General features: G+C 33.2%; 2 protein-coding genes across 2 annotated transcripts; both read left to right on the forward strand.

The window, feature by feature from the left end:
- Positions 1 to 5,808: 5,808 nt before the first annotated feature.
- On the forward strand, positions 5,809 to 7,367 carry LOC114306967 (putative aspartic proteinase GIP2). Its single transcript, XM_028252296.2, has one exon. It carries the CDS (start codon positions 5,845 to 5,847, stop codon positions 7,141 to 7,143), a length of 1,299 nt encoding a protein of 432 aa, XP_028108097.2. The 5' UTR covers positions 5,809 to 5,844; the 3' UTR covers positions 7,144 to 7,367.
- Positions 7,368 to 13,063: 5,696 nt separating this feature from the next.
- NIP7;1 (NOD26-like intrinsic protein 7;1) lies at positions 13,064 to 17,956 on the forward strand. The gene is made up of 6 exons (XM_082880449.1): positions 13,064 to 13,139; positions 13,428 to 13,631; positions 15,910 to 16,166; positions 17,115 to 17,313; positions 17,511 to 17,568; positions 17,673 to 17,956. The coding sequence occupies exons 1-6, from the start codon at positions 13,064 to 13,066 to the stop codon at positions 17,881 to 17,883; spliced, it is 1,005 nt and encodes a 334-aa protein (XP_082736575.1). The 3' UTR covers positions 17,884 to 17,956.
- The last annotated feature ends 2,404 nt before the right edge of the window (positions 17,957 to 20,360 follow it).

A 20,360-nucleotide genomic window follows, 5' to 3' on the forward strand; every position in this document is an offset into this window, starting at 1 on the left:
TCCAAACTTATACAATATAAACAGTACATATATCAAAATAATCCTAAATGAACCCCAATAAAAATAAAAATAAATAAATATGCACAAACTTGAGATAAGACTCTAAAATAAATGAATGTCCTAGAGGTCCATGCAATCGATTCCCCGTTATGCCATGAGTCCACTCTAAGACCTTTTAACACCTGGAAGTGATAGACAACTAAGTCAGCTGATAGCTCAGTGAGTATCAACATGGATAGTATATACAGTTTTGAAAACAGGGATCAATTCTAAAATAAGATATATATCACAGAAACTAAATTGGCATACAGTTTGGTAAAGACAATCTATTTCAAAAAGAAGGTTCCACAGTTCAACAGTTAAAATACTCATGTCTCTTAAGAACATGATAAATGACATTTTCCACTTAAAACAGATTACAACATGAACACCAATAATTTTCTAGGTACCAAGAAAATAACAAGTAATATGCCACACAGTTCTCAAGGCTATAAGCCCCGTTGGATCCAATACCGAACTAAGAGTCATTCTCAGGGTGGCAACTTGGGCCTTTTCTCAAAGATGATCCGATTGAAGCTCACCTAGCTTAACCTAAGTCTTTTACTTACAATCGTTGAGCACTAGAGTCATCACGGCCCAACCCGGATCTGTTTCCTAGTGGTCAGAGTCACCACACACAGTGGAATAATTTCCCTAGACTAAATACACAGATGGTCCCAATAATGAATACGCATCAGTTTCGCAAAACATGGTAATTCATCATTATAAACATGAGACCAAAACAAATAGTTTACAGTATGCCAAGTTCACACATGTTTCAGAAATAATTTGATTCCATTGATAATATAATAATTTATCAAAATAGTTTAGTCATGAAACAACAATTTAATTTTCCAACAGTTCATGGTAGGGGAACATTTATAAAAATATGTAACATGAAACTACTCACCTGAAAACGAAATAATATAATCCTCGAATAGAGTATGAAAGTCTAACTAGTGCCATGAACCAAGTATGAAAACTACACGTCACTACTAATTTAAAAATACTAAAGAATAAGAACTAAGTAACCCTAAACTAAAGCGCACTAACACGGCTCAACCCAACTCACCGTTACTCTTAAATATTACCTAAGTTCATGTTCTTCAAGGTCTAAAATCACCCAAGACATGGGTTCAAATTGAAACTTAATTAAAAGTAACTTTAAGATAAAACAAAATTTTAAACTAGTTTTTTCAATCTATTCACTAACTTTGAAAATTAAAAACCCACTCCACGTTGTTCGGAAAATTCTAAAACCCTCCATATATCAACTAATATATCCTAAGTTTCAAACCCAAATGGTTTCACTTGATTTGCATATCAAAATAATTATCTACAATTAATTATATCTAAACAGGTTATTTTCTGCAGCACTTTAATGAAATTAATGGTTTTCTTAGTATACATGAGCAATCAACGCAGGGCCAAAAACGTACGAAACTAGACTCGTAACCGGTTCTAATGAAGCTGATTTGATAATTTTCGGATTTATACCCAAAGAGACAACACTCCCGAACTTACTGTTTAAAACCAGTTTTCTGGACAAATTTGAACGCATCAGTTTATATGGATTTTGACTCCCAAAAATTATGAAAAAATTCAGATATGCAATTCAATATGTAATTAATCTACTGTAAAATTTCAGTTCAAAATTCATTCGTTTGATATGGTTTCTTGATTTCTAAAGTTTGCTGGCAAATTAATATTCTTAAGAACAACATTATGAATTCAATTAAAATTTCTAGAATACTATCCCAATCAGTCAATCCATTCCTTTTTCTTCCACCAACTCATAACACCCACAAGCACCATAACTATGTAAACAACATATTATAATAGAATAAGAATAGATTGATTAATACCTTAGAGAGTTGTTGAGACACAAGGGTGCTTTATCTCCCTCTCCCTCTTCTATCTCTTGCTCTCTCTTCCTCTCTCACGTTTCTACTGTTGCTGCTGCTATAGTGTTGATTAGGAACTCTAGGGTTATTTTATATATATATATATATATATATATAAAAACAAAACTCTAAGGTGCCGTTTGGTAACACTTACGTTTTCAGTTTTCTTTTTATATTTACAAAAATTTTAAAAACTCAAATAAAAACCTGTTTGGTAAAATTTTTGATTTATAAATCAGTGGTCTCAGTTTATAAATTTGGCCAAAAAATGAAAACATAGAAAATGTGTTTCCATTTTGAGTTTTCAGTTTTTTTTTTTTTTTACCACCCAACACTAGCCACCACCCGCCACCATTTTCTACTACCGTCTTCCACCACCACCACCCACCACCTACTCCCACCACCACCACCTGTCACCACCACTCACCACCCACCTGCCACCACCACCCCCACCCGCCACCAGCCACCACCTACTTGCCACCCACTCGACGCCACCACCACCATCACCACCCGCCACCTACTTGCCGCCACCGCTCACCATCCACCTGCCACCACCAACCACCCACCACCACCATCACCCGCCACCCACCCACCACCCACCTGCCACCACCACCCACCATCTACCACCACCACCACCCACTCGCCACCACCTACCACCCGCCATTGTCACCCACCCACCCACCACCACCCGCTACCTACCCGCCACCACCCACCACCATCCGCCATCCGCCACCCACCTGCCACCACCATCCACCACCTGCTGCCACCACCACCACCACCACCACCACTACCACTGTTATTTAACTATTATTTAAATATACTAATTTAAATAAAATATAACTGTTATTAAAAAAAATATACTTACTAACTTGCCCTCTATTTTTTAAATAAACTAATTTAATAATATTAGTAAGTATATTTTTTTAATAATAGTTATATTTTATTTAAATTAGTATATTTAAATAATAGTTATATTTCAATTAGTATATTTTTTAATAATAGTTATATTTTATTTAAAAAAAAATAGAGGGCAAGTTATTATTTTGTTATAATAATAGTTATATTTTATTTAAATTAATGGTGAGAGGGAAAAAAATATACTTATTAACTTGCCCTCTATTTTTTTTTTAAATAATAAATCTTACCTCTAAATTAATTAAAAGACCCTCTAATAATATTTAATTCGCACTTAAAAATTCACGATAAAATATTTGAGATTTATGAAATTATTATTATCTAATTATTTATTTTCTTTGCATATTCTCACATTGCTTTTCTGGTAAAGTTCTATACCAAGGGGTGGTTTTTTCGGTCAATGATTTGCTTTATAACTTGAAATCTATCAGGGGCTTTAAGTTGTGGTTGATGCTGTCTATCTCTTTCTTTTATGTAATAGTGGTTGTTGTTGTCGATCACCTTGTTTTGTTGTGGTTGCTGCTGTGTTGCCCTGTGTTGTTGGTGGTTGGTTTCTCATCAACTAACTTTTGGCTTGTGCTAGCACATGATTGGGTGACTTTTTTGTGCCAATCTCATTGGGATGAGTAAAATTTGCTATAATACTATTAACATTGCTTTTATTTATCTTTATTGATGTAAGATATAAGAATTTTTTCCTTGGTTCTCATTCAATAAAGTTTTATTTTTGCAGGTCAAAAAAAAAAGTATACATGTACTGGACCAAACTCCTCTTCAGTTGAGTTTTCAATTTGAGGGTGTTGTTGGGTCTCTGTGTGCCCACCATGGAGCTCGTATCGATAATTTGAACCATTCAGTATGTAGGACTTATCGAGTACTTCATCCCTGTAAAAAAATCACGTTAATTAGATATCGATAAACATTTGATTGGATCACATATTGTTGTATGAAATCCATTACATATATAGCTGTTTTTCATTATTGTTTAATACTAGTTTGTGCAACACTGACAAGTGAAATAAATAGGGAAATTAATTATATGTTAATTTAATCCAAATAGGCATTCAAACATATGTTATTTGAATGCCTATTTGGATTAAATTAACATATAATTAATTTTCCTATTTTTATTTCTATTATTAATGTTATTTAAGTAATTATTAGTTAGATTATTTTTATGTGTTTCCAAATCAAATTAGGGTTTAGTTTCTTATTTTAAATAGGGTTTTTTGGCCTATAAATAATGGGTTTCGCTTTGTTTTACTCAAAGTTACCTCAAAAAATATTGGCGCTGTTTGGGAATGGTGGGTTGAGCCATTTGAGCCAAGGATGATCAGATATCCACATTAATTCAAAACATTTGGGATATAATCCATTTTAATAATAAAACCATATCATGATCATATATTTCTTCTATCAAAAGCGGTAAAAAATGATATATAAATTCATTTTTTAAATTCACGTTTTAGACTTAATGATGTATAAATAATAATTAATTATTAATAAGAAAATATATATGAGAGAGAGAGAGAGAAAAATAACGCATGAGAGTGATTAGTTGATTGATCATTAAACATGAAAAATAAATCTGATTATTATTATTATTATTATTTTGGGTTTTCAATTTTTTTAAACTCTTAAATTTTGATGGTTGGTGAGATAATCTATCACATTCACGCTCTCTCTCTCTCTCTCTCACACACGCACGCACGCACTTACCTGGACATGAGAATACTGATGTGCTGTGACCACTCATACAGTTGACACCATGTTTGTTTTGATGATTTAAATTATTATATTGTAAAATTTATTGAGTTAAGTATTTCTGACAAAAATTAAGCTAATTCGACATTTATAACCACACGATTAGGGTTTAAAATAAATAATTTATTATCAAAATCATGTTTACTGTTTATTTTTTAAAAAAGAAATGTTATATTTTTTTATGATTACAAATATCTGATTAATTTAATTTTTTTTATAAATGATCTACTTGACGAACCTTATAATATAAATAGTTCAAATCATTAAAATAGACTCGGTATTGACCCCACGAGGATCACAGCAACCTATTTTAGGCACAACAATAATGTCCCCAAATCTTATTTATCTTCATCACTGAAAAAATTTATTTGATCTTTTAGCTTGAACTTCCGTTAGTGTGCAGTAAATATATTTTAGGTGTGACCGACATTACCTTAAATTTAAATATATATTAAGACTTCGTTTGGGAATAGACTTTTTTAGTAATTTTTTAATTTTTTGGTTAAAATATGATATAAAAAAAACTACTATGTTTGAAATGATTTTTTATGAAATGATGTGCAAAAGTAAAAAGAAAAGAGAATTTTTAATTTTTTAGTATAAATTATTAACTTTTTAATTTTTTTTAGTAAATTTTTAACTTTTAAAAAGTACCCTCGCCGAACAAGATGTAAGTATTTAAATATTTTTTTTCTCACTTTTCAAAATATTCTTATTCGCTGAACAAATAACAATATTAAATTTGAAACCCATTAGGACATTGAGTATACACACAAGTGATGGAATCTATTACAATAATATTATATTGACAAAAAATTAATAAACATATATAATTATTTTTAATATAATAAGGGTAGCATTATATTTTTAATATAAAAAAAATATGTGTAAATTATTTTCTATCATATTAATAACTAGAAACTAGTAATAACAACTAAGAAAAGGACAAAAACAAGAAAAATGTTAAATAAATAATTAAATATCTCACATGATGTGGGATTTGTAAAATTATAATCTCATACTCATATAAAATATTTGGTGATTTATTTGATAAAAAATTTGATATTCTTTAACACTACCCAAAAACAATTCAGCAAAGTCAAAGTCAAAGTAAAAAAATTTCACCCAGCAAACATCTATATAAGGGCCATGACCTTGCACTAGTTCTCATCAACACACCCAACTTTCTCCATTCCCCAACAAACACCACTTCTCATTTCTCATGGCTTCCTCATTCTATTCCATTTTCCTCTTCTCTCTTCTGTTGATCACCTCGGCGTTAGCTAAGACCTCTTTCCGTCCCAAAGCGCTAATTCTTCGAGTGCAAAAAGACCCCTCTACCCTCCAATATGTCACCCATCTCAACCAGAGAACTCCTTTAGTCCCTGTGAGTTTAATACTAGACCTTGGTGGTCAATTCTTATGGGTAGACTGTGACCAAAGTTATTCCTCCTCCTCCTACTACCCCGCTCGATGTCGTTCTGCCCAATGCTCACTTTCTGGCTCTACTGCATGCACCACAGAGTGCTACTCATCCCCTAAACCAGGATGCTACAACAACACATGCAGTCTCTTACCCGATAACACCGCCACCCGCACATCCTCAGACGGTGAGCTTGGCTCTGATATCGTCACCGTTGAATCCACTGACGGGAACGACCCCGGGAAGGTTGTCTCTGTGCCTCACTTTCTTTTTGTTTGTGGGTCCACATTTCTCTTGGAAGGCCTTGCTAGTGGTGTTAAGGGCATGGCTGGCCTTGGAAGGACTAAAATTTCACTCCCTTCTCAATTCTCTGCTGCTTTCAGCTTCCACAAAAAGTTCGCTATTTGTTTGAGCTCTTCAAATAATGGTGTCACGATCTTCGGTGATGGACCGTATGTGTTCCTTCCTGGTATTGATGCCTCAGACTCTCTCAGTTATACCCCTCTCATCCTCAACCCTGTGAGCACTGCCTCGGCTTATTCTGTTGGTGATGCTTCTTCGGATTACTTCATCGGAGTACAATCCATCAAGATCAACGAAAAAACAGTACCCATAAACACAAGTTTACTAACCATAGACAGTGAAGGCAATGGTGGAACCAAGATCAGCACTGTCAATCCCTACACAATCTTGGAGACTTCAATCTACAAAGCTGTCACTAAGTTCTTCATCAAAGAGCTCTCTGGTGTTCCAAGAGTGGCATCGGTGGCACCTTTCAAGGCGTGTTTCAACTCCAACAATATCTCAAACACACGGGTTGGGCCGGCCGTGCCTTCCATTGATCTTTTGTTGCAGAGTGAGAGTGTTTTCTGGAGGATCTTTGGTACAAACTCAATGGTGCAGGTGAGTGATGATGTTTTGTGTCTAGGGTTTGTGGATGGTGGTGGAAAACCTAGGACTTCTATTGTGATTGGAGGGTACCAAGTTGAAGACAACCTTCTGCAGTTTGATCTTGCAGCATCAAAGCTAGGGTTCAGCTCATCACTGTTGTTTAGGCAAACAAATTGTGCCAACTTCAACTTCACATCCAATGCTTAGAGAGACGGAGAGTGCGCGTGCGTGAGTTTGAATTTCAATAATGTTAGCATACAATATCACATTTTAAAAAGGGTAACGTTAGGGATACCAAATTTTCTACCAAACAAATGACTAAATGTCTCACATAGGTGTGGAGTCCGCAATTTTATTTTAAGTGTTGTCTACATCACACTAAAGATGAATTTCAGTCACATAATATATTTTCTATATATTTCATATTTTAATTTTATTTTTGAATATTGTTGCTTTTTAAATAAATGGCCATGTGATTGCTTGTGTGGCCTCACATATGTATTCGTTTTTTAATGCAACTTTTGTCATAAAATTTGCTGCATTTTAGTGTTTTTTATGGCTTTTGTGATGAATTTTCTATTGTTTCAGAAATAATCAAAAGCAAAACTATGTATTGCATTGATGCTTCTTGTCCCTATCTTTAGAATAATATGAGGATATATTAATCTAATCTAAAATGATTTCTCTAATTTATATTTCATATGGGTCTAATTTTTGTACTTGAGCAACACTACTCTCAATATAAAGTAAGGAAAAGGCTTAGAGCCTAATTCCCTCCAAAGTCTCAAATTCAGAATCTCCTAGTCCCAAATAATTTCTTAGGACCAATTCATACAAGGCATTGCCTTGATTTTTATTGGGCATCCGCTAGTGGATAGATGGTGGGATTGATCTCTAGATTAGTCGGTCCAATAGGTTGGAAACTAATTACCATTAAAAATATATATATATAAATTTATAAATATATAGATTTTGTAAAACTCTTATCTTTTTTTTTTTTTTTTTTTTGTAGTCTATTTTTTTGAGTTGAAAAAATAAATAAGCTGAAAACTAAATAAATCTAACCAATTAGCATATGCCAAACTACAACAGCTCATAATATTTTCAAAACTTAATCTAAAAGAATTGCAAAAAAAAGTTTTTTTTTTCCAAACGGGGCCAAATAAATCAAGAGCTAGTGACTTTGTTGGAACGGGAATTGTTTTCCTATTAATCATTAATGGGGCACTTACCAGTAAGTCTCATACACAAAATTCAAAATCTATCTAATTTCAAAACAAAACATTTGCACCAATTAATCCTATATAATTTTAATTGTTACCAAAAAATCTCTTTTTTTATATATATATATAAATTTAAAAACGCTGTTACATCCCACTACTGCTAGACTTTCCGTCAGACGGTCACTAGATACTCCTTAGAATGTTCAACACTACCGGGAAGTTCGTCGGGAGTATCGTCAAGAGTTCGTCGGAATATCGCCGAAGTGTTCTGAATATCAATGGAAGTCGCCAAAATGTCCAGAATATTCGCTAAACGTCAAGAAAACCTTCGGATATTCACTGGAATATCCAAAATGTTACCCTGAAAAAAAGAGAAAAAAAGAAGAAGAGGAAGAAAAATAAATAGAGAAATTGTGTGAAAAAATATAACAACATATGCTAAATATTGATAACTTGAAAGGAAAATAAATAAATAAATAACAACAATGGGAACAGTATATATTATTTTTTAATTTGTGTAGGGTTTAAGTAAATAATCTCTAATATTGATCAAATTGAAAAACAAGTTTTGAAATTGTAAAATATTACAGTTTCAAAGTATGATTCTATTAAGCATTTATCCTTATTAATCAAACTGAAAAAATGCTATGAAACTGTAAAATTTTAAAGTTCTAAAGAATGGTATGAAATTGTAAAATTTTACAGTTTTAAAGTATGATTCATTTCAGTACCAAAAAAACTAAAACTGTAAAATTTTACAGTTTTCACCGCCTGTAACTAAAACTCGAAAACAATTTGTTCAGAATTTGAAAATTTTCTTCATTAAAACAGGAAAATAGAAGTGTGTAGCAAAGAAAATGTAGAAAAATTTATAGATCGAAAGAAAGAAACAGATATATACAGAAGATTGTGCTTCGGTAATTATTTTTGGTTTTGATCTAGTCTGTTCTCATGTAGATCTACTCAGATCTGAGTAGATCTACATAAGATTTGAGTAGATCTACTCATCTTCATCGCCGAAAACTTGTCTCATTCGTCGTTGGTGATGGTGAAGCAAGGAATTGGTGGTCGGTGGTTGCCGGTGAAATCAATGGTGGTTGTCAGTCGCTGGTGACTATATGTTAGAAAGAAAAAAAGAAAGAGAACGAGAAGAAGTAAGGCGTGATTGCCAATTGCCAATTGCCAAAAAGAAAGAGAAAGAGACAGAGAAGAACACTACAAGAAAAATCACCTTTGGCGACTAAATTTTTAGTCGCCAAAAGTCGCCTTTTTACCTTCCCCGACTAAATTTTTTAGTCGCCGATTTTGTTGCGAATAAACGGTTGCAGAAGGTTTTGGCGACTAAAAAGGTTTTAGTCGGCAAAAAGACAGGTCTTTAGCAACCAAGTTTTGGTCGCCAATACTCAATTCCACTATTTAAAATTATACATTTGGCGACTAATCTTTTAGTCGCCAATAGTTGATGGAACGCCGACCAAACTGTTTAGTCGCCAAAACAAATACTTTTGGCGACCAATAGTTTAGTCGCCAAAGGTTGTTCGGTGGAAAAAAAAAAAAAAAAGAAGCTAACTTTTCTGCTTTTTCTAAGATTCAAACCACCAACCTTCTACTTTCTAAACCTTTAGCAACACACTCCTTCCACTATACCACTACAACATCACATGAATATATATGCAATATATATTATTTATATACTATATTGACCCATATTAATATAAAACTATATATATAAATATAATTATTTTTATGCAAGATAATTTGTGTAAAAAATAAATTATTTACTAAAAAAAATTGAAGCCACTTTTGGCGACTAAATATATTGTTTAGTCGCCAATAATGTAATTTTGGGCTACTAAAATATTTTTTAGTAGCTAAATAAATAAGTTCTGGCTGAAAGTAGCATTTTTGGCGACTAAACCTGTTTTTAGTCGCCAAAAATGTCCCATTTTGGCTACTAAACTGAACTTTAGTCGCCAATTGCCTGTTTTTAGCTACTAAATTTTTTTTAGTAGCCAAAAAGCTTCACTTTCAACGACCAAACTATTTTTAAACGCCACAACACGTAGAATCGGCGACCAAACTGTTTTTAGTGGCCAAAACCTATACTTTTGGCTACTAAATTATTTTAGTCCCCAAAAACCGTCACTTTTGGCTACTAAAAAACCTTTCGTCGCTAAAACCCATACATTTGGCGACTAAATCTATTTTTAGTCGCGAATAACTATACATTTGGCTACTAAACTCTTTTAGTCACCAAAAGTCTTCACTTTTGGCTACTAATTCCATTTTAGTCGCCAATTGTGCTACTTTCAGCGACGAAAATTTGGTTTTTAGTCGCCAAAACTGCTTTTCCTTGTAGTGGAATGAATACACAAAGAGAATGAAGAAGAAAAACACGCAATGGACTTTTGAGAGTATCCAAAAAATTATGAAATTAAATAGAGTTCTCCTATTTTAAATAAGACTTTCAGATAATTTTCCCATCATTTAATCAATATGTATATTAAAGCCCAAGCCCAAACGGTGAGTCTAGCAAGACTAGCAATTTATCGGGCCTCAGACATGGCCCACTTACAGATGCTGCTAAATGAGAGCCTAGGACGAAGCGAAGGATACAAAGTTGGGCCCGGCCAGGTCTGAAAAAATTGCAGTACAATTTCACAGGAGACCTAACATTAGTATACACTATGTTACTTCCTATTACCGCTTTGAAAATAGACTCTCCTAGATGCAATGTTGAAAGTTATAAACGACCTAAGTCAAATTCTCTTTAAAATCAATAGGTTTTTTCGTGAGGTTGCAGAATTTGATTCGACTAGTGGTATATTGGCTCTTCGGTACCAACTTAGTTGGGATTGAGTTTGTTTGGTTATGATACTTTTTGTATCTTCTTCCTTTATTAATGATTGTAATTGTATTGTTGCTTGATTATTATCAAAAGAGTGGTTCTTTTGTTGTTTCAACCAAAAAATTAAAAAAAATGATCATGAATTCGAGTCACAGAAGGATTCTTGTGAATGAGGAATTGTTGACGATTCTAAAGGCATATTGTGATTGTCATAAAAGAAATAAGTGAAATGGAGCAAATTCTATCCCGTCCACACAAAAAGTGGACTGAATTGTGTAGTTTGGATCTATAGGGTCAACCACGGATTCTAAATTAATGATCTGAATCGTTTATTTTTTAAATTATAATATGTAGATCATTTGCATAAAAAAATTAAGTCAATTCAATAATCATAGTTATGTTATTTTATCACAAAAATGGATGGTTTAGTTTTCCAATAATTTTTTTTTTTTTTGGCAATAAATGTCATAAACTAACACGGGTAACGTTATCAAATTAATATAATTTTTTTCATAAATAATTTAAACACTGTAACCTAAAAAATAAGCCATTCGGATCATCAAAGTCAGACCCTTGGTGGGTCTCACAAGTTTGAATAGTACTATCCAATTCACAATAGACCAGAGAGAACTTCATCTCTAAAACTGTGTTTGGTTAGAGAATTTAATAAAAGAAATAACAAAAGAAAAGAAAATGCAGTCCCAATTTTTGTTTGGTTATAACAGAAAACACCGGGAAAAAGAAAGTGAGAGGAAAATACAATCTCACTTTTTGTCTTTTGATTCACTTAGGCTCTTTTCTTTCTCTATATCCCAACTTAACCAAACATAACTTGGAATTCAAATCCTATCAGTGCTTTCTCATTTTCTTTCTATTTCCCTTTTTCCTTTCTATTTCCCTCATCAAATCTTCCAATGAAACCCTCTAATACGGACATATAATACCAATCCCAATTTTGGGTCTTGTGCTGGCATATGATTGGGCTTCCTTTGCGGTGCTAACCTAGTTGAGATTGTTTTGGTTAGCTATGATGCTTTTTGCACAGTCCTGCTTTGTTGATGTTAGTCTTGTTTTGTATCTTGATCTTTCATCAATAAAGTTTTTTTTTACTGATAAAAAAATAAAGTCCCAAAAAAAAAAAAAATGTTAGTAGAAAATGGTTAACCTCTTATATGGAACACTGAAGAAGCATGAATGAGTAAACTCCTGTTTTTAAAAAACTTTGTTAGAACAAACACAAGATTTGTGTTGAAGCAACACTTCACCTTAATTACTCACTCACATTTCCATCCTTCATTGAGGAGCCAAAACAGTGTGACTACATAACTAACAAATCACCAACCCATAACCTCCACTCTTTCCTCTATATACTATACACACATATATGTATATGAACAATGTCATAAATTCAAGAAAATTAACATGTGATTCAGATTTAATTTGAGTGCAAGACCCACTACAAACAATTAAATCTGAGCCACACATTATCGTTCATGATATGTTTAGGGGTTGTTTGGAATGTCCTTAATAAGTGTACTTTTTTACTTTTTAGACTAAAAAGTTGAGGGAAAAAATATGATTGTTTGGGATAACTTTTTAATTTTTTACGAAAAAATATGTATTAAAAAATTGTATAAATTAGTGTATAGGAGAAGCTTTTTGGCGAGTAGGCAATACGGTGGGCACTACGGTGGCAGCATTGTACAGAGTAGTGTATAAGAGATACTTGCCTCCTTTTCGGGTATTGAATTGGACGGTGTTGTTCGGCCCGTAGGGGCTCACTGTGGGTCCCTTTTTGCTAATCGGAACCGTTCAATGTGTAGAACTCGTCAAGTACTATATGCTTATAAAAAATCACGTTAATCGGATATCGATAGCTATCTAATCGGATTAGTTTTTTTGTCAACCATTAACTGTAGCACCATCTATTTTTTTATACAAAAACTGATTTGATCATATAGTTAGCGATATCCAATATACGTGATTTTTTACAAACATATAGTATTCGGCGAGTTCTACACATTGAACGGTTCAGATTATCAAAACAAAATCCGTGATGGGGCCCCACGGGCCGAACAACACCGTCTTGTTTGTGCACTCGCCTATTCCCTTTGTCCAACCAAAGTCAGCAAGTGAGTTGTACTTTTTTTTGTGTAAAATTAATTTTTTTTATATTTTTTTTGATAAATAGTGATAACTTTTTAACTTTTTTAGTAACTTTTTGACTTTTTTAAAAGATGCCAAACCAGCCCTTAATAACAAAAAATTCAGAGTACCTAGATTTATCCTATATATGTATATATTTTCTAAGTGATGCAAGAAAAAAATGTACAATTTTTCTAAATTTTCATCTTATTTGCATCTATTTGGCTCTCAATAAGGGTCTTTAAAAGCCAGTATTGCTATATCATTTTGACAAGAACAAAGAGAGAGTCTAGTTTTGATCATGAAACACTTGTTCGAGGACCAACCAACCATTGAGAATTCTAATGAGGCATCAACTAGTGATCAATCTAAGTATGATCAAGAGATGGGGTCCAATGCAACGCCAAGGAGTGTAGATGTTTTGATCAACAAAGCTTCTTGTTGCTCCATATCAGATGGACATAGATTCATTGCGCAAAGTAAGAGAAAGTACTTCTTCCCTGTTTGTATTTTCAGTTTTTTGTTTAAAAGTTGTAACTAAAAATTTGTAATTGTAAACTGCTTACAAAATTCACTAAATTCCTACAACCAAAAAAAAAAATTTGTAGTTCACTTATTAAGAATCATTCTTTCGTCCCTCTCCAACACCTTCTGGTCACCACACTCTCATCACCACCATAAGCTATCACATCTAGCCACCCCCATCTCTAGTCACTATCATAGGCAACTTCCTCTAACCACCTTTTCTAAATAGAAACTACCTCTGATTGCTGATAATTACTGTCGTTAACCACCTTTTGCATGAAATCACCTCCGACTACCGTCTCTCCCTACTGACAACCACTTCCGAGTACTACTTTTGACAATCAAAAACTAACTTTGATCACTACCTATTGCCATCCCTTCTTACTCTTATATTTTTCAAATACGTGTATACTAAACATGGTTTTATCAAAAATAAAAATAAAAATAAAAATTTTACTTCTCATTGGACAAGACAATTAGACCCATGGATCCTGTCATGGGTTTTGTTTTTGATAATTCAAATCATTTGTTTTGGGGCAAAATTTATTTTACTCCTTTGTGATTTAAAGTTTAAGTACTTTACCTTAATAGACAAATTGACCCCCTTGTTCCCTGGTGGTTTTGGATTGATTTGCAACTGGTAAATTGTCCATCCAAATAGACAGCAAGTGTATTACAAACGCGATTGTACAATTATGACTCCATTTCATTATTCAGCAGTGATTTAGACCCCTTCAAACTTCAACCCCCACCACTCCACACACACGTGGCGGGTGGTGATTGGAGGAAAAAAAAAAAAAAAAAAAGTGACCAATCAAAAAAGAAAGGGAATCAAAGGGGGTGGGGGAAAGGGCGTCTCAATCTTTGTTCTTCATTGTTTTCCCTCCATAAATGATTGGACAAAAAGACATAAATGCCCCATTAGTCATTATTCATTTTCTATCCCTAAACCCTAAAAACAATCTACCTGACCCATTTATTGATTCCATCCTTTAGAACCTGAACCCTAGACATGGATCTTTAGAGAGTTTGCTGCAGTTGCAACAATAAAATCTCTAAATCATTTAATTCCAGTATCCATTTCATCTTACAAAAAATTGTCAGCAAATTTCGGACCGTGCATATATATGTGATCTATTGGATACATGTGTACACACAAATGTTCACCAACAAAGCAATTATCCATAGCAGCTCTATGTGCCGTACAAATGGGTTTGGGTTTTTTGATTAATGAGTTATGGAATTTTATTATTTCTTGTCATTGTTAGTCATTTGAATTTCAAATTTCCGGGCAGTGTTGATTCAATAGAACTGGCCAACAAGCTCCCTTTTTTATTTTTATGGCATTTTCAATCTTCAAAAGGACCTCTGTGTTGTGCATGGAACTTACTATTATGCACAGGTTACCTTTTTTTTTTTTTTTTTTTTTTTGTGTGTGTGGAGGAGCTCTTAAAAAAATTATAGTAAAAGGAAGTGAGGAGATGGAGTAATGGAAAGAAGAGTAGGTGTCGCATACCCACGGTAAGGATAAGTGATTCCTACAATGGGTCCACAATTTGATTGCTTGCTTGATCTGACTACCTTAGGAAAGGTGCTCTGCTTTGTGTATGGTAGTACTCTGTTTTTGTTGTGAAGAAAAAGATATAAAACATTGAAGAAGAAGAAGAAGAAGAACGTAATAAGTTTTTCCATGCAAGAGGTAAAATAGTCTTTTAATTACTAACCTTAACAGAAGTTAGATTGCAAATCAGTCCAAAGGTGATCTGCCTATATTTGAAATATATGGGGGTGAAGTGCTCCAACTTCAAACCTCAAGCGAGGAAAGTGAATTTTACCCTTTGTCTTTTTAACCTTATGTCTGTAAATCATTTACAAAAAAAAAAAAAAAAAATCAAATTAAACTGATAATCTTAGCAACATAAGTTTATATAATTTATGTTTTAAAAAATAGCAATAAAAGACAAATATAATAAAACTATATAATTAGAATTTTCGAATCAATTTGATCTTTTGTTCTATTTTTTTTGTCACGGATTGAATTGTCCCATCCAACCCATCTAAAAAAAATATACTTAAATTTTTTTGTAAATAAAAGGTATTAATTTATAAATATTACTAAACGAGACAGATGAAGCCTAGTAAATGTTCTTGGATTGGCAATAAAAGTGGATTATGTATGTAAAAAAAAAATTTAATTAATTAATTTTTTTATTTTTTTATTTTTTTTGGCAGTGAACAAGGTTGTTTTTGTTGATGATGTGCAGGTTTTAGCAGAGGCATTGGGGACATTCATTCTGATGTTTTGTATATGTGCAATCATAGCAATCACTCAGCTTATGGGTGGCCAAGTTGGCCTCTTGGAATATGCAGCCACGGCAGCTCTCACGGTGGTGGTGGTGATTTTCTCCATTGGAGCCATCTCTGGAGCTCATGTCAACCCTTCTATCACTTTTGCCTTTGCTACTTTAGGTCAATTTCCATGGTCCCAGGTACTAATAAGAGTCACGACAATGCTACGTAGCTCAAATTTTGTGGCTCAAAAGTGGCTCAAATGGCCAAAACGACGTCGTTTTGAGTACAGAACAACATAAAAATGGCCAAAACGACGTCGTTTTGGCTATTTGAGCCACTTTTGAGCTACAAAATTTGAGCTACGAGACATTTTCCTAAGAGTCATGTCGTCTTAGTCATGTTTGTGTCATCTCCTATCGTATCGTTTAAGTTGTGTGTTAAAATTCTCTTAATAATAATCCAATGTATTTATTTATTTTTGTTATTTTTGAGTAGTTCGCGTTGTGTTAAAAAATAAAATTTTAAAAAAAAAATCTACCCTTATTTTGAACTCTTTTTTTTTTTTTTCTTTTCATTAAACTAATCTTTACTAAGTGAAATTGTTTATAAAAATATTAAATTTCAGCTCAATTCTATTCTCCCATTTCGAAAAACTAAACCTAATTTTATTTTATTTTTCGAGATTGACTGAAAAATAATAAATGAAATATCAGATTATCTTAAGAGAAAAATTGAAATACTATTGTCCCCAAAACCTTCTTTCACTTTTTTTTTATTCAACTGGAAAAGTTTATATAAGAGACTTAAATATGTCATAATACTCCTTAGTCGAAAACTAAGCATCTATTAATTATTCGTATCAATTTCATGTTATACATATTTTACACTGACCTGGTTCATTTATTTATTATGTTATCTGGTCGTGTCATAATTAAGTTCGTGTCCAAAAAAATTATCAGCCTTAGCTTGCTGACTCATATACAATTAGGAAGTGTCACTTGATTCTCGAATTTATACTCTTTCGGTGGGCCCTAAAGACCTTACTTAGGATATGTGCCTGCTTTTTTTTTAAATCCATTTGATTTCAAACTCTCCAATATTTTTGGAATCAGAAAACTGAAAGTTTTTGTGATTTGATTTTGAAGGTTCCACTATACATAATAGCACAAATCATGGGGTCAACATTGGCAACATATGTGGGAAGTTTAGTATATGGAATAAAATCAGAACTGATGATTACAAGACCATTGCAAGGATCTACTACTGCCTTTTGGGTGGAGCTCATTGCGACTTTCATCATCATGTTCCTTGCTTCTTCTTTGGAATATCAATCTAAATATGTAAGTTCAAATCTTCATACTCTCCTCCTAATAATTGCAACTGGCATAGCTTCTAAGGTCTTCTTGTTGCAACTTCAATAACCTGCTTATAATTTAAATGAAAATTAATTTTTTAAAACTATTTTCATGTTTGGATACCAGAAAATTAGATCCAAACTTGTAATTTGATAATTTTTTTTTTTTTTTATTTTCTGCAGGTAGGCCATTTGTCAGGATTCGTTGTTGGGACGGCGATTGGACTTGCAGTTCTAATCTCAGGGCATGTCCAAACACTACCCATGTCTACTAATTCTTGAATTTTTAATTTTATTTTTTTCTTTTTCTTATTATATTCATAACCATCCTTTTGATATTTGATTGCAGGCCTATTTCAGGAGGGTCAATGAACCCGGCAAGGTCATTAGGGCCTGCAATTGTTTCATGGAAATTTGGCGATGTGTGGATTTACCTCATTGCCCCTACTGTTGGAGCTGTTGGGGGTGCATTGCTGTTTCGTGCTTTACGACTTCAACATCATCCTTGTGGCCCTGATTCCTCTCCTAATACCACTCGGCTAAGGCAACCGTTACATTAGCTTTTGCTTAAGGATTGTTGCTTACAATGTCATAAACATTTGTAGTGGCTATAATATGTGTTTCAATTTCATACCATGCTCTGAATTCAATATGAAAACTAATAATAGTATTATAGTAAAGGAATGAAGATTGAAAACAAAGAAAATTAAGCATTCCCTTGATTTGAATTTGTGTTATGATGTTAATTCATGCACACAATGCTTGATTAAAATGCTTTCAAAATGGAATATTGCCTGGAAGAGTTTTAGCTGAGAGGAGCATAGTGATATATATAAATAAAACTTATAAACTCGTTTTAACAAATTGACGTGGCAGTTATTGAGTGCATTCCTTTCTGTCATTTTTTTATCTAATCAAATAAAATGGTATGATAATTATTGCAAAGAGAACAAAACGTCAAAATTAAAATGATATATTGTCAATGTCATATTGAAAGATGAGTTCATCAAATGACCACAAAATCTAAAAGTCACACCCAACGATTAATTTTAGTACACTTCACTTTATCAACGCTAAAATCATTAAGCCTTACAACCCAACACCACCTATAATCTTCTACGACTCCGTGTTGCAGGTAGGTAGAAATCTGTAGTTGAAAACATCTTAGTTTAATCCTTGGAACCCCAAGAAAAATGGGAGAAGAAGAGTGATTGATTTGAAACACATTTTGATAAAAATTCTATTAGAGCTCCTAACCAATGTCAAGTGTATGAATGCACCGATCATCATTTTTAGATTGGCGATGAATTTGTAATTTTGTCAATCTAAAAATGATGACCTAGTTATGCATATCCTAAGTATAGGTTAAATCGAAATTTTTCATGGATAGACAACATGTTGCAAATAAAGTGACATGCCAAGATGGGTAAGGGAATGAACAATTTGCTCACTGTGAAACTTATGTTGTCAAAATGATGGTGTTATTTATCGGTGCTTTGAGTTGTTGCCTTAGCTACTTATGCATATATATGCCAAACTCAATTGAGCCTAAGTGGTTCAAGATGGCAAGTAATTTATAAATATGAAAATTAAGGGGTTGTTTGAGGTTTACTTATATTTTTGATTTTTTACGAAAAATATATACGAAAATAAAGAAGTGATGGACCCAAATAAGTACGTTATTTAAATCATCTCCAAACAACCCCTAATTGAACCTATGTGTGGATTTTGTTAATTCATATTTGGTTACTAGTATCTAATGTGATTATAAGAATGCGGATAGGGTGGACGAGGGAGAAGGGGGTGAATTTCTTTGATCAATTGTAATTACGGATGTAATTGTTACATGTATTATTATTAGGGAAGTGTTTGGGATATACGCAATTCACAAAATTATGTAAGCTTTCACGAATTTATATAAGTGATCTTATACAAATATGTAAGGTAAATATAAATTTCCGTAATTCTATTCATAGAAGTTTTAAAATTCACAAAATTAGGTAAGTTTTTACAAATTTATATAAGTCATCATTTCACAAAAACGTATAACTCAAATCACAAAATGACATAATAAAAGTACATGCATGTGGTATGCAATGGACACCAAAGAGTTTTCCTCTAATCCTATAATAAAAGATGGTTGAAACTAAACTTTTTTTTGAATAGCAAAAAGCAAACATGAATGGGATAAAAATAAATTCTTTTGACTAAATGAGAGGGTAATTTGTGTGAAGCCTGGGCCGAGCGAAGACCGGTAGAAAGTGGGCTGAGTTGTGGGTCGAGGTAGATGGACTTCCCAATTTGGCCCTGTTAGCTCAGTCAGAAATGACTATATTTAGCTCAGTCTAGGTATTTTTAACAGAGGTATAGATGAATGGTGGCCGAGCTAAGCATTGCCCGTGAAAGCGCCGAGCTAAGTATGTTAGAAGGTTGGAGATAGCTCGGTTGTGCTTTTATTCTACCGTGGTAAACCTATCTCACTTGGTTAAGCAGTAAGGAGGGGATGGAAAGATGAGCATTATCTTTCTAAACTCCTAGGAGGGCTCTGTTAAGGAGAGTAAAGTCCTACTAGGATTGTGCAAACCATCTCACTTGGTTAGTAATGAGTAGGGTGTGTGATTTCTAGAAGAACTCTTATAAAGAGAGTTGGAATCCTACTAGGATTGTGCCAGGCAGAATCTATAAAAGCTTATAGCAAGACCTATGCACAAGTATCACAACTTTGATTCTCGAATACATAGAGCTTTTGTCTATTGTCCATTTTGCTGACTTAGGCATCGGAGAAATATCTGGCACACACCCGTCGGCTAGCTCACGTTTGTGTTTTCAGGAAGTAAAGCGACGACGTTTGGAGGAGCGCAAACTTGATCAACAGGATTATACGAGAAAATTATTTTGTACTCGTACACTAAACAATTTGGTCAACTCTCAAAACATGTTACCTATTTGGGAAAATGTGACATTATGGAGGCCTCTATAAATGTAATTTAAGTCTAAAATCCTTTACAAGGTGCTCAGATTAAAAGTCCAAAATTAT

Source organism: Camellia sinensis, chromosome 7 (genome assembly GCF_055761805.1).
Source record: "Camellia sinensis isolate YWXY chromosome 7, ASM5576180v1, whole genome shotgun sequence".
Taxonomy (NCBI): domain Eukaryota; kingdom Viridiplantae; phylum Streptophyta; class Magnoliopsida; order Ericales; family Theaceae; genus Camellia; species Camellia sinensis.

Bases quoted from the DNA above. Each gene is read 5' to 3' on its own strand.
- LOC114306967 (XM_028252296.2), top strand. From the start codon at position 5,845: ATGGCTTCCTCATTCTATTCCATTTTCCTCTTCTCTCTTCTGTTGATC.